At 55.5% G+C, this 20,733-nt stretch overlaps 1 protein-coding gene across 1 annotated transcript; it reads right to left on the reverse strand.

The window, feature by feature from the left end:
* Window positions 1-232: 232 nt before the first annotated feature.
* C8A04DRAFT_36365 (mitochondrial isoleucyl-tRNA synthetase) lies at window positions 233-5,218 on the reverse strand (the record flags this gene model as incomplete). Its single annotated transcript, XM_062783504.1, has 4 exons — window positions 233-2,931; window positions 3,037-3,239; window positions 3,851-4,949; window positions 5,071-5,218. 4 exons carry the CDS (start codon window positions 5,216-5,218, stop codon window positions 233-235), a joined length of 4,149 nt encoding a protein of 1,382 aa, XP_062638168.1.
* Window positions 5,219-20,733: the final 15,515 nt, after the last annotated feature.

The raw sequence follows: 20,733 nt of genomic DNA on the forward strand, positions 1-20,733 counted from the left end.
TAACAGAAAAAAGTTGGGGCCCACAAAAGATGGCGGTCTTATCGGTGGGTCCTTGAGGCAGCGTATCCATAGCGTAAGTTACCGTATTATGGTGTATCACGTATTGTTTACTCTGTAAGGCCCCTTTTCATGACCCCTTTCAAGAGCAGTTCACAAGACACTCACAACAATACGAGAATGGGGTATCCATTTCAGCCACATATCTACCTGTTAATACACATAAACCCACCATCTACTGTACACTTTCCCCCACAACCTCCTCACACCGTCCACACAACTCGTCTTCCTTAGGCGCCACATACCGCCAGCACCTCGGGCATTTGGCTTGCTTCGGCGGCAACACCCACGCCGTACACGCCGACCCATCCACCTCAAACTCCTCGCAGTACTTCCACTGCGCATCCGCGCCACTCTCTGCAACATCCCCTCCCGCAGTCGTCTTCACCTCAACCGAAGAAACCACAAACACAGCCTCTAACTCGTCCTTGAGTTGGCTCAATACCTCCAAAACCGTACTGCCCTCAGGAGGAATCTCCAGCACAACATCGCACTGCAACGACGATCCAAGCACTTTATCCGCCCTTGCCAGCTCCGACGCAGCCTTGATCGCCGCATGCACCCGCATCAACACTGGCAGAGCCCGTCTCAACTCCGCCTCGTCCCTCGTTACCCTCGCTGGGTTGACAACCACGGGCGCGTCATACAGCTGTTTAAGCGGGTGTTCCAACACCACGGCGGCATCCCCCAAGGGTTCACCCTCTTTCATCCACGCCGGCCGGTGCTCCCACGCTTCCTCGACCAGCACGGGCGTGACAGGCGCCAGCATGCGCAAGAACCCGAGAAAGATGGGTTCCAGCACGCCGCCGCCGTCGCCGCAGTATAGTCGGTCTTTGAGCGCCTCCAAGTAGAACGCTGACAGGTCGTTGGTGATCCACCGGTTGAGCGCGGCAAAGGCCTTGTTGAACTCGTGCGCGTCGTAGTGCCGCGCGACTTCGGCCATGACGTCGCGCAGCTGGAGGAGCGCGATCTGGTCGACCGCGGTTAGCGGGGCGGTGCGCGCGGCCTCATGCATGGAGCCCGTGAGCATCTTGATCGTGGTGCGGTATTTGAGGAGGGTTTGGTGGTTGGTTAAAAGCGCGGTTTTGGCGAGGGTGATGTCGCGTGTGTAGTCGCTACTGGCGACCCAGAGGCGGAGGGCGTCGGGACCGAGGGCGTCTTTTACCGGCGTAGTGCTGCCGCCAGCCTTCTTTTTGGGTTTGAGGAGCGGCACGAGCGAGCCGTCCATGACTTGGTCGGCTGAGATGATGTTGCCTAGTGACTTGGACATCTTCTTGCCTTTCTCGTCTAGTGTGAACCCGTGCGTAATGAGCGTCTTGAATGGCGATAATCCTAGGGTGTTGGTGGTGCTCGTAGAAGACGATGTCAGTGAGTTGTGCCGGCCTGTCGCGGCTACGCGCGTGAGCAGGCTGGATTGGAACCAGCCCCGGTGTTGGTCAGAACCTTCCAGGTACAGATCCGCCTGCTTGTCGCCCAACATCGCCCAGCTAGTGCCACTATCGAACCAAACATCCATCGTATCCTTCCCCCGCACGTATTGTTGCGCTTGGCCGCGGAGCGACTCGGGAATCCAAACTGGATCATCCGGGGCATCGTTCCACCAGGCGTCGGTCCCCTGCTCCTGGATGACCGAGATGATATGGTCAACAACCTCGTTAGTCATCAGCGCGTCGCCATTCGGCTCGTACAGCGCGGGTATGGGCACCCCCCAGGCCCGCTGCCGTGAGATGCACCACTCGCTGCGGCCCTTGACGAACGACTCCAGCCTGGTCTTGCCGTTCTCCGGTACAAACTGCACGCGATCAATGGCCGACAGCGCGTCGTCCTTGATGCAGAACACATCCGCAAACCACTGCGCCGTGGCCCGGATGATGACGGGTTTCTTGGTCCGCCAGTCATACGGGTACTTGTGGCGGTACTTGTGCACATCCAAGATGTCTTCCCCCAAGATCTTGATAACCGCAGCGCTGCCCCCTTCCAGTACCGGTGTGCCCCGCAGCAGGTCAGGCTGGTCGGGGAGCGCTTCTTCGGTAAACAACCCGTCATTGTCTACGGGCGCGATGGCCGAGATCCCCAGGGACAGACAAGTCAAGTAGTCATCGAAACCATGCCCCGGTGCGCAGTGGACCAGGCCGCTTCCCGACACATCCGTGACAAAGGGGGCGTGTATGAACGGCTGCGGCTCGGCATTCTTCCCGCGAAGAACATTGACGTACCGCAACCCCCCTAGCTCATTTCCCATGACACTCCCCGCCACCTCGAACTGGCCATCTTCCCACCCTAGAGACTGGGCTACCCGCTCCAGACAATTCTCGGCTACCAAGTACGCATCGCTCGACACCTTCACAATGTGATACCGGAGCTCCTCGTGCGCCGCAATCGCCTGGTTCGCCGGCAGTGTCCATGGCGTTGTCGTCCAAATCAAAGCATAAACCCGCCCATCAAACCCCGTCCCCAACCCGGGCAAGTTTTGAGTTCCTTGCACCACATGGAACCGCACATACGCCGCCTTGGACACATGATTCTCATTATACTCCAGCTCCGCCTCCGCCAGCGCCGTCCCAGACGACGGCGACCAGTACACGGGCTTATACCTTCGGTACACCAGTCCGCGCCGAGCCATTTTCTGGAACAGCCGCAGCTGCCGGATCTCATAGGCCATATCCATCGTCGTCCAGCGGGCGTCCCAGTCGGCCATGACGGCGTAGCTGCGGAAGCTCTCCATTTGGGAGAGGACCGTTTTGGAGGCGAGTTCGCGTGCGGCGGACCGGATGGCGCCGGGGGACATGTGCTTGCCGGCTGCGGCGTCGACGGCTTTGAGTTCGATGGGCAGGCCATGGCAGTCCCAGCCGGGGATGTATGAGACGCGGCGGCCTGGGGATGTCCGGTGTTAGTTAGTTAGTTAGACCATCCCTAATAGTAAAAGTCTAGAGAGTTTGGAGTTTGGAACGCAAGCTGGCGAGGGAAGAGCGCACACACCCTGCTGGACCTTGACGCGCAGAATAATGTCCTTGAGGATCTTGTTCAGGGCGTGCCCCGCGTGGAGGCTGCCATTGGCGTAAGGGGGGCCATCGTGAAGGACAAACTCGTTGTCGGCCGGACGGTGGGTGGCCTGCCACGCGTAGAAGTCATCGGCGCATCGCTGAATGTATTGTTCCCTGCTTTGAGGAGAGGCTCGCGGCCTAGAGAATGAGGATGTGAGTTACGCGGGACTTTGCAGTTGAGACAAATAGGAAGAAATAGCTGGGAGAAAAAGAAGCAATTGAAGGTAGGGGAGGTACTGTGGAATGCGTACGGGAATGTCGACTTGGGCAGCCGCAGCGTCGATGCCCAGCTCTTGGACATGGTTTCTGTCACGGCATGGCGGGGTGCTGAGCACAGGAACCGGCGAAGTTCAGACAAAAACATGGGGAAATTTTGGATCGGCGTTCGGGGGAAAGATTCCGAACTTGGCGGGGTACTCCACAGCTGCCAGCTTCAACACCAGCGACTCGACGGCGTACGTTGAAAAAGGACAACAAAATAAAGCGAGGAAAAAAAATAGATATAACGAGCAACTTTGAATATCGACTTTCGCTGGTATTATGGCCTAAACACTGCCCTGTATCGAGCCTCCTCTGGGCAACACTATCCGTGTTGTGGAACATGTCAAAACCCATGAATATGAGTTCGCTTGTCTCAACATCCCGTAGAATGTCCTGATGCATCTTGTTCGTGATATAATCTCCTATGCTTTTCCCAGTAGATGGTCCGGAGCCCGCCAGTCCTAACGCCTCCATGATGCTTTAATTACCCTTGAACCCCATAGAGCGCCCCCGAAAACATGGCCCCAGCGGCCCCAAAACTGCTCAGCGTCACGGCCGGCCGTTTCCAGAGCTGCACGGCTTCTCCAAATGGCGGTAGACCACGGTACATGAAGATTCCCGCACCCAGACTTGCCAATCCCAAACCAGCCCCGATAAGCAGCAGGAGATCACCGCCCGACCCAGATTTGACGCACTTGCTATTGAAGACCTCCCTCTTCTTCCTCGTCGTCCACCACCGACTCCACCACTCCCCAACTATCGGCACCTCCCACATGATCCCTCTCACAAACCTTAACCCAACCGTCGAACCACCTTGCTGATCTTTTCTCCCTTCCGTCCATGGTAACTCCCTCCCATCGGGGAATACCTCCCAGCGGAACGTGCTCACAAACTCACACAGCCCAGGATACCGCGCCTGCATGATATCTCTCAACCATGGCCGTGGCACATCTGGCACCAACATCAACGCCAAGTACCCAAACGCCAAGCACCTCGCTTCCCTCGTCACACCACCACCAGTAGCCCCATCCTTCCCCCACTCCACCTCCCCCAAAACATCCAACACCTCCCCCGCGACCCTCTCCAACTTAATCCTCGCCTTCTGCTCCGGACTCATAGCCCCCTCCACACTCTTCTTCTTTGACCCCCCACCACCCAACGAAGCCGGCACGGTAACCCACCCCTCCGCCGCAACCCTTCTCTCCTCCTCCCGCTCCCTTGCCAGCACAGCATCGGCATCTAGGCTCGACAGACCAAGGTGTGCGGCGCGTCGGGCCATGGCGGCGCGTACCGCGGGCGGTTCGGTCCAGGGTAAGGGGAGGGGGAGAACGGCGGAGTAGGCTGGGCGGGTGGTGGCTGTGTAGTTGGTGGAGGAGACGTAGAGGGAGACGGCTAGGAGGGGGGCGGCGTGGGCGGTTAGGAAGGTTGTGTAGGCTGTGCTGTTGGCGGTTGTGGGTGATGGTGATGGTGATGTTGAGATGGATCTTGGGTGTGTGGACGGGACATTGGAGCGGATATGGGCGGCGATGGAGGAGAAGCCGGATTTCCAGGTGGAGGTTTGGGAATCGTAGAGGGCGGGGAGGTGTTCTAGATTGTGAGGGGTGTAAAGGTTAGCTTTTGTCTTCCGACTCTTTTGGTGTTGAGGGGTTGAACGATTGGAGGGTTGCGATAGGACAACAAGGCGGCCGGGGAACCCGACATGACGTACGGGTTGGTACAGCCGAGGGGCTGCTCTGGATGAGCTGATAATCGGATGTAGCCACGGATTGTGTGAGGTACGCAATTGCTGCTAGGCACTCGGCATCGAGAGATGGGAGGCCAAATGCGGGCCCCCAGACGTGAAGCTGGAGAGCCATGGTAGGTATTCGCGGGCCCCCTCTGTCTGTCAGTGTCAAGTGATAAGTTTAGTCGCCCAACCGGCAAAAACGATTAGATGTTACGCAGGCTTGACAGTCCATGGATTTGGGCTGGGCGGTGAGTTGGGCGGAAAGACGACGTTCAACTTTACAGCGGGGCTTCGCGTCTTCACGTGGGGTCCACGCTAAAGCGGGCCCCAAAGAAAGTTTTTGATATCCGTATGGAAAGTACGAAGCACGAAGTATGGATACTGGACAGCCTCTTGGCAGCACCGGCTCGACTGGGTAACCTAGGTAAGGCGGAAGCATAAAACCTTTGTCGAAATAACAATCACTTTCGTGAACTAGCGAGTCAAGCAATACACCCCATTGGGAAATTTTCAAGATGCTGCCGGCGGAGCCCCAACTCAACGCCAGTGGACCGTTCCATTTTCGTCAGTTCCGTCCCGCTGTAGCCGCCTTTTCATGAAGTGGAAACTCCATCTCCATTTCCCAACCCCGCCATTCGTTTGTTGAACGTTCGCCGTTCGGTGGTTCGCTGTTCGGCCCCGCCGCTATTTCCCCACCATCCTGAGAAAAATCGGCACGGATTTCACAATCTCGGTCTTTTCACATTGGTGGATTGAGAGGCAACATCGCTCGTCTCATCGACATCCGACAAACGTCGTTGCTTTGCATGCTCGCATGAACCAAACACCCCCAGAACCCCCACGTCATGAACCCCTAAAATTCCCCTCCGATCCCCCGTTCGTCTCTCCACCAAGTGGTACGTACACTACACGACTCCCGTTTCAGACCCCTTTCAACGACATACGAGCAGGGGACAACGGCGGCGGACATGCTGGTAAGCTGGCAAAAGTGACGTTGCGCTGGTCTCGGACCGGAGACGCGGCCCTTGCCCGCCCGTTTTCTCATGGCTCAAAACGCACAAACCACAGGCAAATCTTCCCCAAGACCCCTATGCAGGTTATCCCCCCCATTTTGTCCAAAAAGAGCAAGTCGGCTGGTCCGTTCCCTTTCGCGAAAAGGCACCTCGTTCCTGGCCCATCGTATGCTAGCTTCTTGGCGTTGCTTTGTTGTACGATCTCCCCCGATCACGGGGGACAAGTGATGCGCGAAACGAACCGAGCAACCAGGCGAGCTGAGGGGAGCAAGTGGGACGATTCATCAGCATTAGAGCAAGGTGAGAAAGATGTTTCAAACCTCTAGTGTAGTCGGACCTTTTGAGCTCCCCCGGCCATCACGTCAACCTACTAGTGTAGTGTATGTCCCAGCCTCCTCCATCGCTCTCGATCTCTCTCTCCATTGTGCGTCTCCCCCAGATCGCCCGAAAATGGTAATTGTCGAGATTTCGCGGACGCATGCACCGATCGGACGGGCCATAATTGTGGTGGTCCGATCTCATTTGTCTCGTCTCGCACATGTGGGCCGCCCGCTACGCACGCCAATACCCCTGGCTCCCTTCCAACCTGAGTCCAGCCTGCGCCTGCCCGCTGTGCCGCTGTGCCTGACTTGACCAAGAAGAGAAAAAACCCGGGCCCACCAATTCCTTGAGTAACCTGATTTACCCCCCGGCCGAAAATTAAGATCTGAAAATCTGAGACACTGAGATCAAGAAACACCTGTTGATCTCCCGAGCCCGCATTTTCTTTTTTGTTTCGGCGGTTCTCCAGGGTCCAGGTAACGCAACACTCCTGAGTCCCCGAGGTCCATCTTTTTGCTGCCCTGTTGGCAGTCCAGTCTTTGCAATTGTCGAACCCAGGAGCGACACTTCCATTGCACATGCACATGCACTTGTCACACCGACACCGACACCGACAGGCATTTTTGAGTTTCGAGTTCCCAACGCACATGTATGTACATACACTTACTCCGTACCCCGTTCGTGTAATCCACATCATCCACCTTGACGGAATACCCTCCGCACTTTTGGAAATCCTAACCGCCACCAACCACTACCGATCACAGACACCAAAGTATTGATCGCCAGATCTCGCGCCAACCGCTCTGCGAAAAAAAAACTCGGCAACTCTGTCCGCGAGCCGGTGGCGAGACCTGTGTCTCGTCCTCTTCTCTTCCCCTCCTTGCATCGCACTGTCCCAGATCGTAGCGTCGTGTACATCAGGTCATGTCTCTCGGCTCTTTTCACCCTTTTCTCCGTTTCCTCGGCATGGCCTCCTCAAATGCGGCCCGCCGGAGTTCAACCATAGTGTACCTAGTGTAGTGTACCTCCTGCATACCCTGTCCTGCTGTGCTGTGCTGCCTTGTTCCACTCTGTTGCCATCCTCATCTCGCCGAGCTAACCCGGCCATCCCGACCGACCGACTCGGCTGCATTTGCCGTCTCGGAGAGAAAGAGAGAGAGAGAGAGAGACAGGACCCTGGCGCATCCATCCATCACATTGCCCCCCCCAGCCAAGCCAAGCCGGCCAGCAAGGCCAGCAAGCCAAGCCGATCTCATCAACCCCGGCATTACGAGTCAAATGCTGCGAGTCCGTCGGGCCAAGAAAAGGGCTACGTCGGGGTAAAGGAAAGTACTCCGTACCTAGCGAGATGATTTCGGGGAATAAAAAGCTATCACGTTAAATCGCAACAATAATGTCTAATATATTGTTTGAGTGGCTTTTCGGCGTGAAAGGTGTTCAGTTCAGTTTGAGTTCGGCTCGGTAACGTTAAACTCGGTATGTATCAATCCCCTCAACTGACGTTCAATCAGGCATTCTCGCCTGGGGCAGCCGACCCCGAATGCACAAAGAAAAAGAGACCGAGCCGAGTGGCAGAGCGGAAGAAAAAAAAAAACGCTGCAGGCCGGCCGGCCCACGCGCGCAGATGTACTGCGTATGTATGTACAATGCAATGTCACGGTACTGCAGAGACTCGTCCGTCTGTGGCTGGTGGTACCCTACCGACCGACCGACGACGTCTGATGAATCGGCATTTTCCGTTACCGCAGCTGGGCACTGGCAGCACGCAGAAAAACCTGGGCTGTGTTCTATTCCACTCTGCATGGGCGTATCGACGAGGTAGCCATGGCCCATGGCCCATACTACCTATGGCAAGTCCCGTTAAACCCGACAACCCCCCTAGGCCCCTAGGTCTCTCCTCCAGTTACCCTCGCCAGGCCCGCGCTCCTGCATTCCTCGGCATCGGGTAGCAGGATGCCGAAGAAGCGAAGTGATGAGGTGGCCCTGTCTGCCCGAACTCAACGTCGTAGCATTGTGGAGATGTCTCTTTCTTTCCCCTTGTTCGTGAGCCCGCCCGCGCGCCTATGCTGCCATGCACCACCATCACTACGACCGTTCAAGCCGTTGTCGTTACAGCGATGAAACTGGTTCCCGCTCTCTCTTGCCCTCCCACACGAGCGGGGGAGGAAAAAGAGGGACAGGTGGGAGCGGAGCGGGGCTAGAAATCATGAGGAATTGCTGATGCAGTAATGTAGCCGAAAATAATGAGTGGTATGAACATAAGCTACACTACTGTACGCTACTATACGGGGAAAGAGGGGCAAGCGGCTGGGTTGGGTGACAAAAGACAATCTCTCGAGCCTGAATCACACTCTACTTATTAGTAGCGCCCGTTTGGAAAAAGACAAGGCCAAAAAAAGAGGTCACACGGGTGACATTCAAGATGATACACATGCGGGTCTGAACGGAATTGGGAATGCAAAAGCGGGTGTGGCCAGTTGTGGTTGTGTGCGTATTGAGTTGGTATTATTGCCTAATGCCCAGCCTATAGGTCTGGGTGCTGAATGAGAGCCAAACATGCCGCAGAAAAATGATTGCCCCGACCTCCCGATGTTCCCGCAGCCCGATCAATGCTGCCCGCCCCGCTCAAAACCGTCCTCATAAATCTACCCTCCCTTGCAGGGCTATGGCGACGTGGTATCATGAAGAAAGGAAACCAAGAAACAATGCTGGTAGTAGTAGTACATGTGGTAAGTCAAGGAAAACAAGAACCCATCCCCTTTCTAATGGTGCCCCGAATGTGCCGAAATGTCGTTCCACTTGATATCGATGTCGTGCCCCCCCCCCCCACCAAAAAAAAGAAAACAAATAGGAAACAAGAAAAGTGATGCCGTTGATTAAATGTAAGGTATTCCCAGATATTGGTACAAGGGGTTTGCCATGCGCCTGTCGTATGCTTTGCGCCGATGGTGACTGAAGATGAAAATGGGATGAGGTCCGCAACTCCCTGAGCCGGCTCTCGGGATGCATCCACAAACGGGATTGTGGCGTAGTATGTCGACAGCTAGTGAGGACTTGCGCACTGTAGTCAAGCCGATACTGATGGTGGCGATGGATGGCTGTGTCGGCGTATCTGCTGGACATACCGGACGTCGTATGATCGGGGAACCCGAAACTGTTGGACTGCTGTGCCGGCCAATCAAGTATCGGAAAGCGATGCATGGTGTATGGCTGAGTCGAGGCTGATCATAGGAGGGCTTGGTTGTGAATTGCTCCTGCACCCTCCTCCTTCCACTTACAGCGCCGAGCTATGCAGCGGCAAGATGGCGTGCAGCTCCCAGCTCAGGCAGGTATCCGAAACCAAGACAGAGGAGGGTACCGAGGCTAGTGAGCCTGGCGTTGTAACGGCCCTGCGCAAGTGTATGCATCGTAGCGTGCGGCTAGCGACAGTCTCCAGGAGAACTGCGCAAAGCCTGGTGTCCAAGTGGTGTAACATGCGCCATGTTGAACCCCCATCTAAGGTGGGGTGAGAGGTGGTCGCACTTGTCAAGCGACCTCTTTAACTCCTCTTGGGGAGGGGAGGTAGAGGCCGGCTCGGAGGCGGGCCCGGGCAGGGCGGGAGTTGCGAAGGTCGCTGTGAGGGCATCATGTCGAAAGACGACTGGTTGCTTGAGGAAGCCAGCTTGGCGGTTGGTGGGGGTTAAGGGCGTAGAGTGCCGGTGGTAGTTGGTGGTAGCGGTGGTGGTGAGGATTTCGGGTCTAAGTACCGGAAGCAGGCGTTGATGTGTCTTAAGTAGCCGGAGCTGACAAGTATGGTTGGCTTCGAGTGAAATATTTGCGGTTTGTTCTTGAAATAATCTGTCGATGGTTCGAAAGTTTGTGCGGACCAGGCCGGGGGAAAGAGGGCAGAGGCTTGCCTTATGTAGGTAACCGCGACTGACAACTTCCAAATTGCCCTTCCCAAGCCCAGGGAGAAAGGAGCAAGTTCACCGACAGGGCTGCCCGGAGCATGTGGGGCATGAAAGTCCGTTCTGCCCCTGGGCGGGCAAAAGTCCTCGGTACGCAAAACGGAGCTTCGAGTACTTCCAAATGGGGTCGTAACCCCACACTTTTAACATAGAAAAGACCCGCCAAGTCACTGTCACACCGAACACCCGAAAAGTACCCTCGACACAACATGGAGCCCCAACTTGCGGTGACGCAGCCAGTTCTTGGCGTTGCCAGGTCTTTTCTCGATGACCACCGCAAAGAAATGAAACGCTGCATCAGGACCAGGATAGGTCCCTGTCTGTGAATACCGCCTGCCCCTGGTCGGCGAGACACGAGACAGGCGGTACGTACCCTTCTCCCCACGAACGGAATGCACATGGCACATGTTCGCGCAGCCCCCCCTTTCCGCCGATGACGCCTTGGATTTTTTGGCTTCCGGACTGACGAACGAGACGAAAGAGCGGTCGGCCGAGCCCCATTTTCAAAATGCGAAAAAAAAAAAAGCCGGCAGAAAAGAAAAATGCCAACGACGGCCGCCTTGACATCCGGTTGACTCATTTCCGGTCATTCAAACACTCCTCACCGCACCACGACAACGCGGCCCAGGGAGCAAACCGCTGGCCAGGCGGAGGCATAAACCCGCATTGGGCAGGTCTTGGAAACGAGACAGTGAGTGAGCCGCCTGCGCACAAATCCAAACTAAACACAACACTTCCGCGCGCGCGCGAAAGCGAACGGTATCTTGGTGCGCGGCTCGCGCTGCGTCCAAGCAAATCAGGGCGCAAACGGTAGCGCCCGATGCGCCGTGTTCATGCTTCCCGGGCGCTGCGCGGAGGTTCGGGCTGCGGCTGCGTCCAAAACGGGAGAGGCGTACCGCGGGCAGCTGAGAAGGGCAAGTTGCAAATTTAGCACGACAAGGTGAGTGGATACAGGTACCAAGACATTTTTTGGCCGCGCCCCCGTTTTCCGTCGCAAAATGGACTCGAACGAAAGCCTCACGCGGAGCCCGCCCCGTTCGCCCTTGTCCAAAGGGAGAAACCCCACAGGTAATTTCAACACATTTTGACAAAATTTCTCAACTGCGAAATGTTGTGCGCGCGATGTACGAAGTCCACTAGTTAGTGTAGTTAGACTCCATGGAAAAAAGAAACGACCGCCTGACCGACTCTCGGGGTTTCTAGGAGTGGATTAAAGTCAAGTTACCATCCCAATGCCGAAATCAGGGGCAGACATCGCCCGAGATTTTCATCAAGGGTCCTGTTAATTTTAACTTGATACTGGCGGTCTGAGGGTGGCAAAACCGTTGTTTCTTCTTGAGATTTTACGGGGCAGGTAATCACTTGCAAATGCGTCCTCTCATCTAGCCAAAGTTACATAGAATCTGTTTTGTTTCAAGGAAAACGCAATAATATTTCCGGTGAATGTTGAGGTCAAGCAACGGCCAGCACACACCAGGTCGCCGTCCAAGGTCACCCGGCCCGTTCTGCGGCCTTTCACAAACGACGGCAAGCCCCCGGCCGGCCTCCCCTCGGCCGCTCTCAACACACTCGTATCCTCTACAAGATGCCACGTCTTCGTCTTGTCTTTGATGAGAAGTAAAATTGAGTTCGGGGTGGCTTGCCTGGAAAACAATCATGCCCGGGGAACACAACAACCACACGTTCAAATGACACATCACCATTAAGTAACATGTCCCGATCGCAAACCCCATCGTCCCCTTTTCCCTTTGTTGCGCAAAAGCCATTTCCGTGGAGAAGAGGCCAATCACGGCGGTTGAGGCGCCGCCGCTCCACATGCATGTTTTTCTTTTTCGTTTTGTTCGTTCAATTGCGCTTAACCCAGCGTTTCCCCTTGGCCTGTGGCCTTTGTCCGGGGTAACGTTAATGCCAAGGAGTGTTCAGGTATCGATGCGGCCCGGAGCTCAAGGTCGGGTCAAACGGGAAAAGAGGAGAATGCCCGCCCTTTTCCTTACACAGTACGCTTCCTTACATCCTTACGAGCTTGTCGTGTAAAAGCGGGATATTTGTTTCGGCTTCAGCCCCACCGGCTGTTCCGGTGTAAGGCTGTGTACATACGCAACAAGTCTCCCGCATACTCTTGGAGTTACTCGTCAACGGCATTCTATGTTTGGTTCATCGACCCCAACTCCGATTGTCGAAGCGAGCCGCACCCGGCGAGTTGCATCCGGTGATCTTTGTCCTCAGTCGCTGCACCTTAAAGGGCTCACAAAGTCAAAGCGGGACACATGGAATTATGTGATGAAACCGGTCGCGCCTGGACGGAAAGCGCGGCTCCCGCCCCTACGATCTACCTACCGGTAACTCACTTGCAAGTACCTCTCTCTCTGATTGGGCTTCCCGGTAAACAAGATGAAGCCTAAAAGGAAAAGCGAAACATCTCGCCCACAAGAGGTCCTCCCCTCTGGTCAACGGGTAAACGGCCGTGAACCTTTGGTTAACTAGTGTAGTCAGCACCCCAACTCTGTAACTAAGCAGTACCTGACTGGTGTGGCTGCAGAGGTGTGGTTGTCCAAGACTCAAGAGGGTGGGAACCCCACGCGGTCAGGCACCACAGGGCTGTCAACAGTCAGCATCAGGCTGTGAGTTTCCCCGCACTTTGCGTGGTTATCAGACTGGGCTGCATCTGCGACAAGCATCGAAATCAGCCCAACCCAGCCCGCGAGCCAAACGAAGAATTACAACCCCGCCAATGCACCAGAGGCAGAATGGTTCCTTCGCTTCCGTTTCGAGCCCTTTTTTTCGATGATAGTGGGGCAGAGCAATACTAGGCAGGGTACATACATAGTAGACCTGACAGGGGGGGGGGGGGGGGGGGGGGGGGGGGGGGTAAAGGGCTCCGCAGGAGGATGTCGTCGGGTGCCGAGATGTTGACCTTGCCCGACCCGATAAACTCCATGTGTACTATGTAAGCCGCTCTAATAAGACAGCACAAGAGACAGACAGTGTTGCCTTGCCGCCGCTTGCGGCCGCGGTTGGCGGTCTGTCCCGCTTCGGAGGACGTCTTGCACAGAGTCAACGAACCCCGTCAACCCCCATGTCCCCCTCCCCCCAAGACACACTGGTCCTGTACGGCTGACCGCTTTGGGAAAAACTGCGTTGCAAAAAACCCCGCTTCGCTCGATGCCCACGTTTTTCCCGCGGTCTCATGACTCACATACTGCATCCTGCACGTTGCAACGCAAGGCAGGCGCGGCAGGACGTGCGGTGAAGGGTGTGGTTGCGGTGTGGGATGGTGTGGTGTCGTTTGGGTGTGGTTTGGTGAAAATGTGCTGGCAGTTCCAGGTGCCGGGGTCGAGAAGCAGCGGAAGGGACGGCGATCAGGCTGAGATGCGATTGAGAGGATGCAGCCTCTTGATGGGTCAGCAACCGCAGTTGCAGGCGTCAAAACGGAGACTACTATGTACAACGACGAGAAGAGAGGGAGGGAACGGAGAGAATGGGCCCTACATTAGTGGTCTGCAAGAGGTATGCGAGGTGTGAAATGCCTCAATCTGAGACTGGACCCCAATTCCGGCGTCAACAGTTAATACAGGGGAGATATTTTGATATTTCGGTGTGTGGATCATCAGCCTTGTGCATGGTGTTGACGCCGCGATAGCGGCTGCGTGGTGACGACAAGACGCTGAGAGCTAGCCGCCGTCTCTCAGCGCTTAAGTATGTGATACCAAACTACCTAGGTAATTACTATCCTGCTGCCGCGCTTTGCCTCCACATACAATGGACACATGTTTGTCTCCGGCGTCGTTTCTTTCTCAACTGCAACCGCGGAGCGGCTGTTCAGACATTTCCGACTCAATTCGAAACGCCTGTATTTTTGGAACCCGCGCGCCAGCTTCGAGGTGGCACGGCATGATCGCTGATCGCGTGGCATGTTTGCTCCCCCGCCTGCCCCACGGCGGGTGCTGAAGGCGGCGCAGCACAGCTCGACAGGGGGACAAGTTGAGGTTGCAGCACAGAAAGCCCTACCACCAACAATTTGACAATCCGGTAACTATCAGACAAGCGACTGCACGAAGGGCAATACACGCGAGGTGTTGTTATTTTCAACGACCCATACTCAAGGCCAGCCGCCCGAACTGCCTTCTCGCGTTGCATCTCCCTCTTCCCCTGAAAGGTAGCGGCTGTCATCATTAATGCGCGGCCAATATGTAGGTAACTATGCCAGGTAGTTATGTGGGCGACCGAAGGCTGAAGGCAAGACTGAATGAAGTAAGACCGGGAATAAAAACAAAAAACCCGAGCCTGCCGAGAATTACACGAGAGGAAAGCACAGCCCCGAAGACTCGCTCACTTCGGATTTCATCCTTCCAAAACCACTAACTATCCTCTTATCACAGCAGGCTCCGAATGACAGCACCGCGACAATGTGACGACTTCCTTCCACTGCCAGATCCGGCAATGTCCAAGACACTCCCGTCCCAACGGGAAAGCCACCGGACCACCTGCCGAGCACATCGGGCCCAACAGCATGGAGATCCCGGTAGTTATCGCCTGTTCAGTGCTCGCTTTACCAGACCCGCGGTCTTCGGAGATGACTTTGAGAACAAAACAAAACTTTGAGGCGTTCGACCAGTCCCACAGTGATTACCGGGATCATTCCATCCATCATCATTTGTGAAGCGACGAACAAACGTCAGACTAGTGTATCCGTGGATTGTCAAAACGGAGGGTCGGCAGCGAGGGAAACGGATGGGGCTGGGGATGACATTCTCAGCCAGCAAACCCAGCTTTGCCCAGCCAGCATGACCCGGCAGATCGGAACCAATGTGATCCCTCGAGCACAGGCCAAGACAGCCGAAACCGTTTACTGTCATCATCGATTTTGGGACAGCCCTTTTTGTGCGACAAGGCCCTTGCATGGACGAAGGAATGGTGGTGGGTAAGCAACAACTTGAGGGAGAGCCGACGACACAAACATGAAGGGGGGAGTGAATACGAACCAATTCTTTTTTTATTTTCCATTTGTTCCGCGGTACTCCTTGTCGGGCTCCTTCTAAAATCTTCATTAGGAATTACTAAATTAATACAGAGTCAGGAGTGTTTACTCCTCAATTCGCGAAGAAGTGGAGAAGAAATCCTCACCCGATCGCTTCACGGGTGATGGTGGGACGATGGTGGTGTGTGGAAGAACGCCCATGTCGGCCGTGCCTGATGTGCCTGCATGTGAGTGTGTGTGAGTGGTGTCAGAGAAGCGATCATCTGACCCCCAAACCCAGCCAAGCAGGAAGCCCGAGCGATTGCTGCCTCGCACATCCACCACATCCGACACTGCAGACACGCAAACGCAAACGCACACAATCCCATCTCTCGGGCCTTTGTTCCTGTTTTCCCACACGCCGCGACGCCCAGGATCCCGGGTTCCCGGACTGCCGGAATCACGAGAATTCACAATCGCCAATCATCCTGCGAACGGGAACGGTGCTCAGCCAAGATTGCAAACCGTCCCGTTTCTTGCGTTTGCTCGGCGTGTCCACCGTGCAATCTGGTTGGCCGCCTGTTGTGGCAAGCAATCCCTGGTCTCCCCAGGCTTCCAGAAGGCCGGGAAGCCGGTTCGAACCACAGAAACGTGGTATTTCCATTTTTTTCCTTCTCCCTTCTCCCTTCTGACGACATTGTTCACCGCCAGTTCCATAAAAAAAGTGTTGGCCTGTTTGTGTGCGCAACATCGTCCTTCCCTGTTCGTTCGGGAACGCTGCGGGGTCATCAAGAAAGTTTATCCTCGGCGGAACATCGTGAGCCGCTTCCCCATCACGCGGCAAGAAAAGTTTGTTGGAAACGGGAGAAGGGCAAGAAAAGTTTTGATGTCGCGCTAAGGAATACGCCCGAACTGCCGGCACCACCGGCGTATCAACAAGTTGGCGGTATCACCAGTCCTTGATTATCCGTACCAAGCAAACCCTCTGAGTGGTGACGAAGCAGATCGTGGGTCACACCCATGCAAACGGAGCTGAACATGAGAAAACACGCGAGGATGTGAACAATGTGTGCGACCAACGGAGGACTCTGCTTGCGAAGTGTAGAGGTGGGCTGCGCCATGATTCGATGTCCGCTCTGCCGGGCTCTTCAGGCATGGACGCCATGCCGCATGAAACCCAGCCTTACGGTGGCATCCGAAAACCTCCCAATTGCCCAAATTTCCCCTTCGTCGGGCCCGGATGCATAAACTTTTTTGACATGGCCGATGCAGTCAGCGGGCACAGCTCGGAGTTTTGCGCGTTTGTCAGGAGAAAAAAAGGCATCCTCGATGCAGACAGATATGCCAAACGCCGAATGAATGGACAGAATGTTTCTACCGATCCCCGCTTCTAACGGTTCTCCTCCAAAGTCGCTCCGAAACATCTTCTAGCCTCCAACCACATGGAAAACAGCCTGATGACAAAAGCTCCGAGTTCGTCATCCCATCCCCGTTTGTTTCTCGATGAAAACTTCGGATGGGGCCGGCTTCTCCGGCACTTCGGTTCTCAGAGTCCGCCCGAGATCCACCTCTTGAACTCCCCGTCGCTGAGAAGTGTGAAAAAGGAGATGAAAACGCAAGATGCGGAAACCGGCAAATGAAGGTGGAGCTTTCCAGCTCAGAAGGGCAGCAAAACCCCCACTCATACAAAACCCCGGAGACCACAAGCGAAAAAGGGGGGGCCGCAAATCAGGAAAAAAAGGAAGAAAAAGTTTTTCGCCCTGCCGTTCCCCGGCACGCACGACGATCTTTCTCCAGGTGTTCAGCTCAGGCTTGTCAGGGTCCGACACATCAGGGTCCTGGGTCCTGACTGAACCTCGGGAGGCTTTGATCCCAGGGTCTGCCTGTCGGCCAAGGCGAAATCTGTTGAACTGTGAAATTTCGCCAGAGCAAGCTCAGCACCGGATCTTGGCCAATCACGAGCGCTGCAGCGCTGATCTGAGAAACACGAAACCAGGGGGAAATGGAAAAGGTCCCCCATGCACAAGCACAGACCACATCCACTCCGGTTTATCCCTGTGAGCCACGTGGAAACTGCGGTTGCATCAAGTCCTTCCCCTGGCTGATCGCGCATGCACGCAAACGGTTGTTCCCACAGCTTGCTGCGCGCCCCACCACAATTTTACTTTTCTTCGTCGTTTTTTTTCTTCTTGCTTCCACTTTGTACCACCACTTTCGTTCCGAACGGAGAAAGCTCCGCCCGTGTGGCTTGCGCACTCACCGCTGGCTGAAGGGAAGAGCTGAACAACTCACAGATCTCGCCGCGCCGAGATTGGACACAAACCGGCCGAAGGGGACGAGACGGAAAAAAGACTGGTCTGGAATCGCGGGAGCCAAAAGCCACGAGGCGTTTTGCTTGGGGAAGCCTTGGTTACAAGAATCGAGCAGGACGCATCCCACTCCTCGGCCGGAAGAAAACGAAGCACCTGGTGCCATTGGTGGGACGAGACAAGATACAAATACAGAATACTCTGTAGTCGTATCCAAACGCGGCGATACTCGCTGTGGACAAACGGGTTGTGTGAGACGCAGCGGAAAAGGAGTCTTCTGAGGCTCCGGCGGAACCCTTTCCCAACGGTCAGGAACGGGGGATGCAAACGGCTCTCCCTTGTCGAAACCCGGAAACGGAGAAAGGGAAGAAAGGGGGGCAACATGCCCCGTGCTTGACGCGAATCTCGTCGCGATTCCTGGTATAGCCAGGGGACTGATGAAGACAACGGTAAAAGGAGCTCGTGAACGTTAGTTATCGTTGCATTTCATGCGGCCCACCACCAACATGGGCATCATCAGCACGGCCGACGCAGGGCCTCAGCAACTAAACTGAGCACTGGGCAGCATTGAGCCCCAACACCAAACTTCATCAATGCCACGCAGCAGCAGCGGGTGAGCGGGCAGACGGACGGGTGGAGTAGAACCCTGAAGATCATCAGCGCCGGACGCAACGGGAGAGACAGGAACGGTGTCGCAATCGCAAGTGTTCGGCATTCGCCCCGCATAGATTGACGAGACGAACTGAGTGAGATGAAATGAGACGAGGACGGAGATATGGGACCAAGACTGGACGGAATGCCGAGAAAGCTCCTGTTTTGTTTGAACCCCCACCTTAGGACGGCTCGACGGGACCAACAAGCAACCTCACTCCGACTAGTTAACTAGTTACATGGTACGAATACACGACGAGACGACGTAGGAGGTGGAGACGACCATGCAAGTCCCTCACGTTCGTCCACCCGTCCCGTCCCGAACCGATGCCCCACGAGATAGGTGTAGACACCTCAGCCTCCCAGGGACAGTCGAATGGCCGTTGATAAACCATGCCCGTGGCTTGTTCCTTCGATATCTTAGCTCGTCGATAGTCAGCCGCACACTGGCGGATGCGGGGGACAAGAAAGAGAAAAGAAGAAAACAACGCATACGAATGGTAGCGATGATAGTGTAAATGCTTGGCCGAAAATGGTAATCCCGAGCCCGTCTTTCCATCTCGGCAGTTGCTCCACCGAGGCTATTTCCGTCCTTGTTTACAGACGTCCCAAGTTCCCAACTGTAACGAGTTACCCAGAGATTCCGTGTCGTCAAAAGCTGGCTCAGCCGTCGTTACGCCGGAAACGGCGGCAGACGCGGGCGGGAGTCAATGCCACTGATTAGGTTGTCCAGTGTGCCAACCATAAAAGATTCGTGCTGCGCGCCGAGCACGCAATTGGGTGACGAAACCAACCCGCATCGCTGGGAATTTCCTGATAATCAACCGCCCCTCCTCCACGCAAGCAGGGCATCTCAGCCGAGAAACCCTGGGACGCACTGGCGTGTTTCGTGAGAATTGCGATTTGGGGGTCAGTCTCCCCACAGAGAGCGGTATACGTGGGGGTACAATCATGAGGGGCCGAAGGCATGGGAAAATGTTCAGCAAGTTGGGGGCTCTCGCTGGGGTCCTGGATACAGAGTAGTGTAAATCACGAAATGAAAGGGCTCTTGGGGGTTGACGATGGGATGTTCATCTCGGCGCCGAGCCTTCCGAAAAGCACAGCCTAGTGTACAGGGCTGGCCGTCTGACTCCCCCCGAGTTACCGCCTGTGCGGTCCTCACGACTCACGAGAGTGGTTGGGGGTCTCGGAAGTAGACGGTTATCGCTGGAAGAGGGCAAGCCGAGTTGTTCGACTCCCAGGGTCGTCCCCCAGTAACTAACTGTGCCGAGCTCCGGATGTTCACGGATGTTTCTTCAATGCGATGATGATGATCACTGCATAAATCCATTGCTAACGTGGGGGCGGTTCAAAACGCATGGGATGGGGAATTGGAGATGGGTAAGAAAAATTCGGCTGATGTTTCTACTTTGGGCTTTGGACATTCACAGTTGCCCAACTGATATGCGGGGTTTTCTCTTGTCCAATATCCCCGTCCATATGAGGGAACACATACATACATACACAGTAGTAGTAGTCCTTGAGATAGGTACCGGAGTGCTCGTAGCGATATGCACTCCGTAATCGCGTCGTCTTTAACCAAAGGCCGAATGTGCCAAGCAGCTGCGCCGAGCGGGCGGCCGCGTGGCAAGCATGGGCTGATGGATGGGTTGGTGGACGGGACAGTCCATATGGCGTGTTCGTCCTCGACCCCGAATGCGTGTTCAACCCCATTTGTCGAACGCTGATGTGCATTCGGCTGGTAACCGAACGACGAGCGCGCCCCGGGAAGGGGAAAAAGGTGACGACCAGGGGATAGGGTTGCGTCGGGTTTGTGCAGGTGACGAGTCTGGTGACCTGACCTGACATTGTCCAAAGCCCAGGGTCTGCGCATTGATTGCCTTTGTCGTTGGCGTTGCAATGTCCGAAAACGATGATGGAGTTGAGCCGTTGAAGTTAGCGAGTTCCTTTTTTAGGTTTGCCCAGTCATTTAGCTCGATGACGGCCATTCGCGTTCGGGACGGTTCGGGACAGCGCGGAAAGGCAGCGGAAAAGGAGAGAAAACGGGAGTGCCTGGCAGTAGCCCGGCTCTTAGTTCGCCCGTTTTGGAAGAGGTGTGTTCATGAACCATCCTGCCCTCATCAGCCCCGCCTTCCGCTCCCCTTTCCCAACATTTGTTGATTTGTCGTGGTCCTTGAGCCTTGTCCCTTTACGTCCATGATCAGCAGTGTCTTGCATCGAAACGGGCACCCAACTTGGGGAAAGTGTCGGGAAGGGTTGATAAAACTAAGCCGTGGGTTGACTAGCGCCGGGAGCGGCCTCGTCAGAAAGGCGACGGATTTCGGCTGGGACAAGGAAAGCGTGTGTGGGAAAAGCAACGCGAGAAGCTTCGCCTAGCGTCAGCACCAAGCAAGCCCCCGAGTCTGCCGCTTTCGCGTTGGGCGAAAGTCGATTGCCGAACAGAACGA

Source organism: Dichotomopilus funicola (assembly GCF_033296635.1).
Source record: "Dichotomopilus funicola strain CBS 141.50 unplaced genomic scaffold C8A04scaffold_21, whole genome shotgun sequence".
Lineage (NCBI taxonomy): Eukaryota > Fungi > Ascomycota > Sordariomycetes > Sordariales > Chaetomiaceae > Dichotomopilus > Dichotomopilus funicola.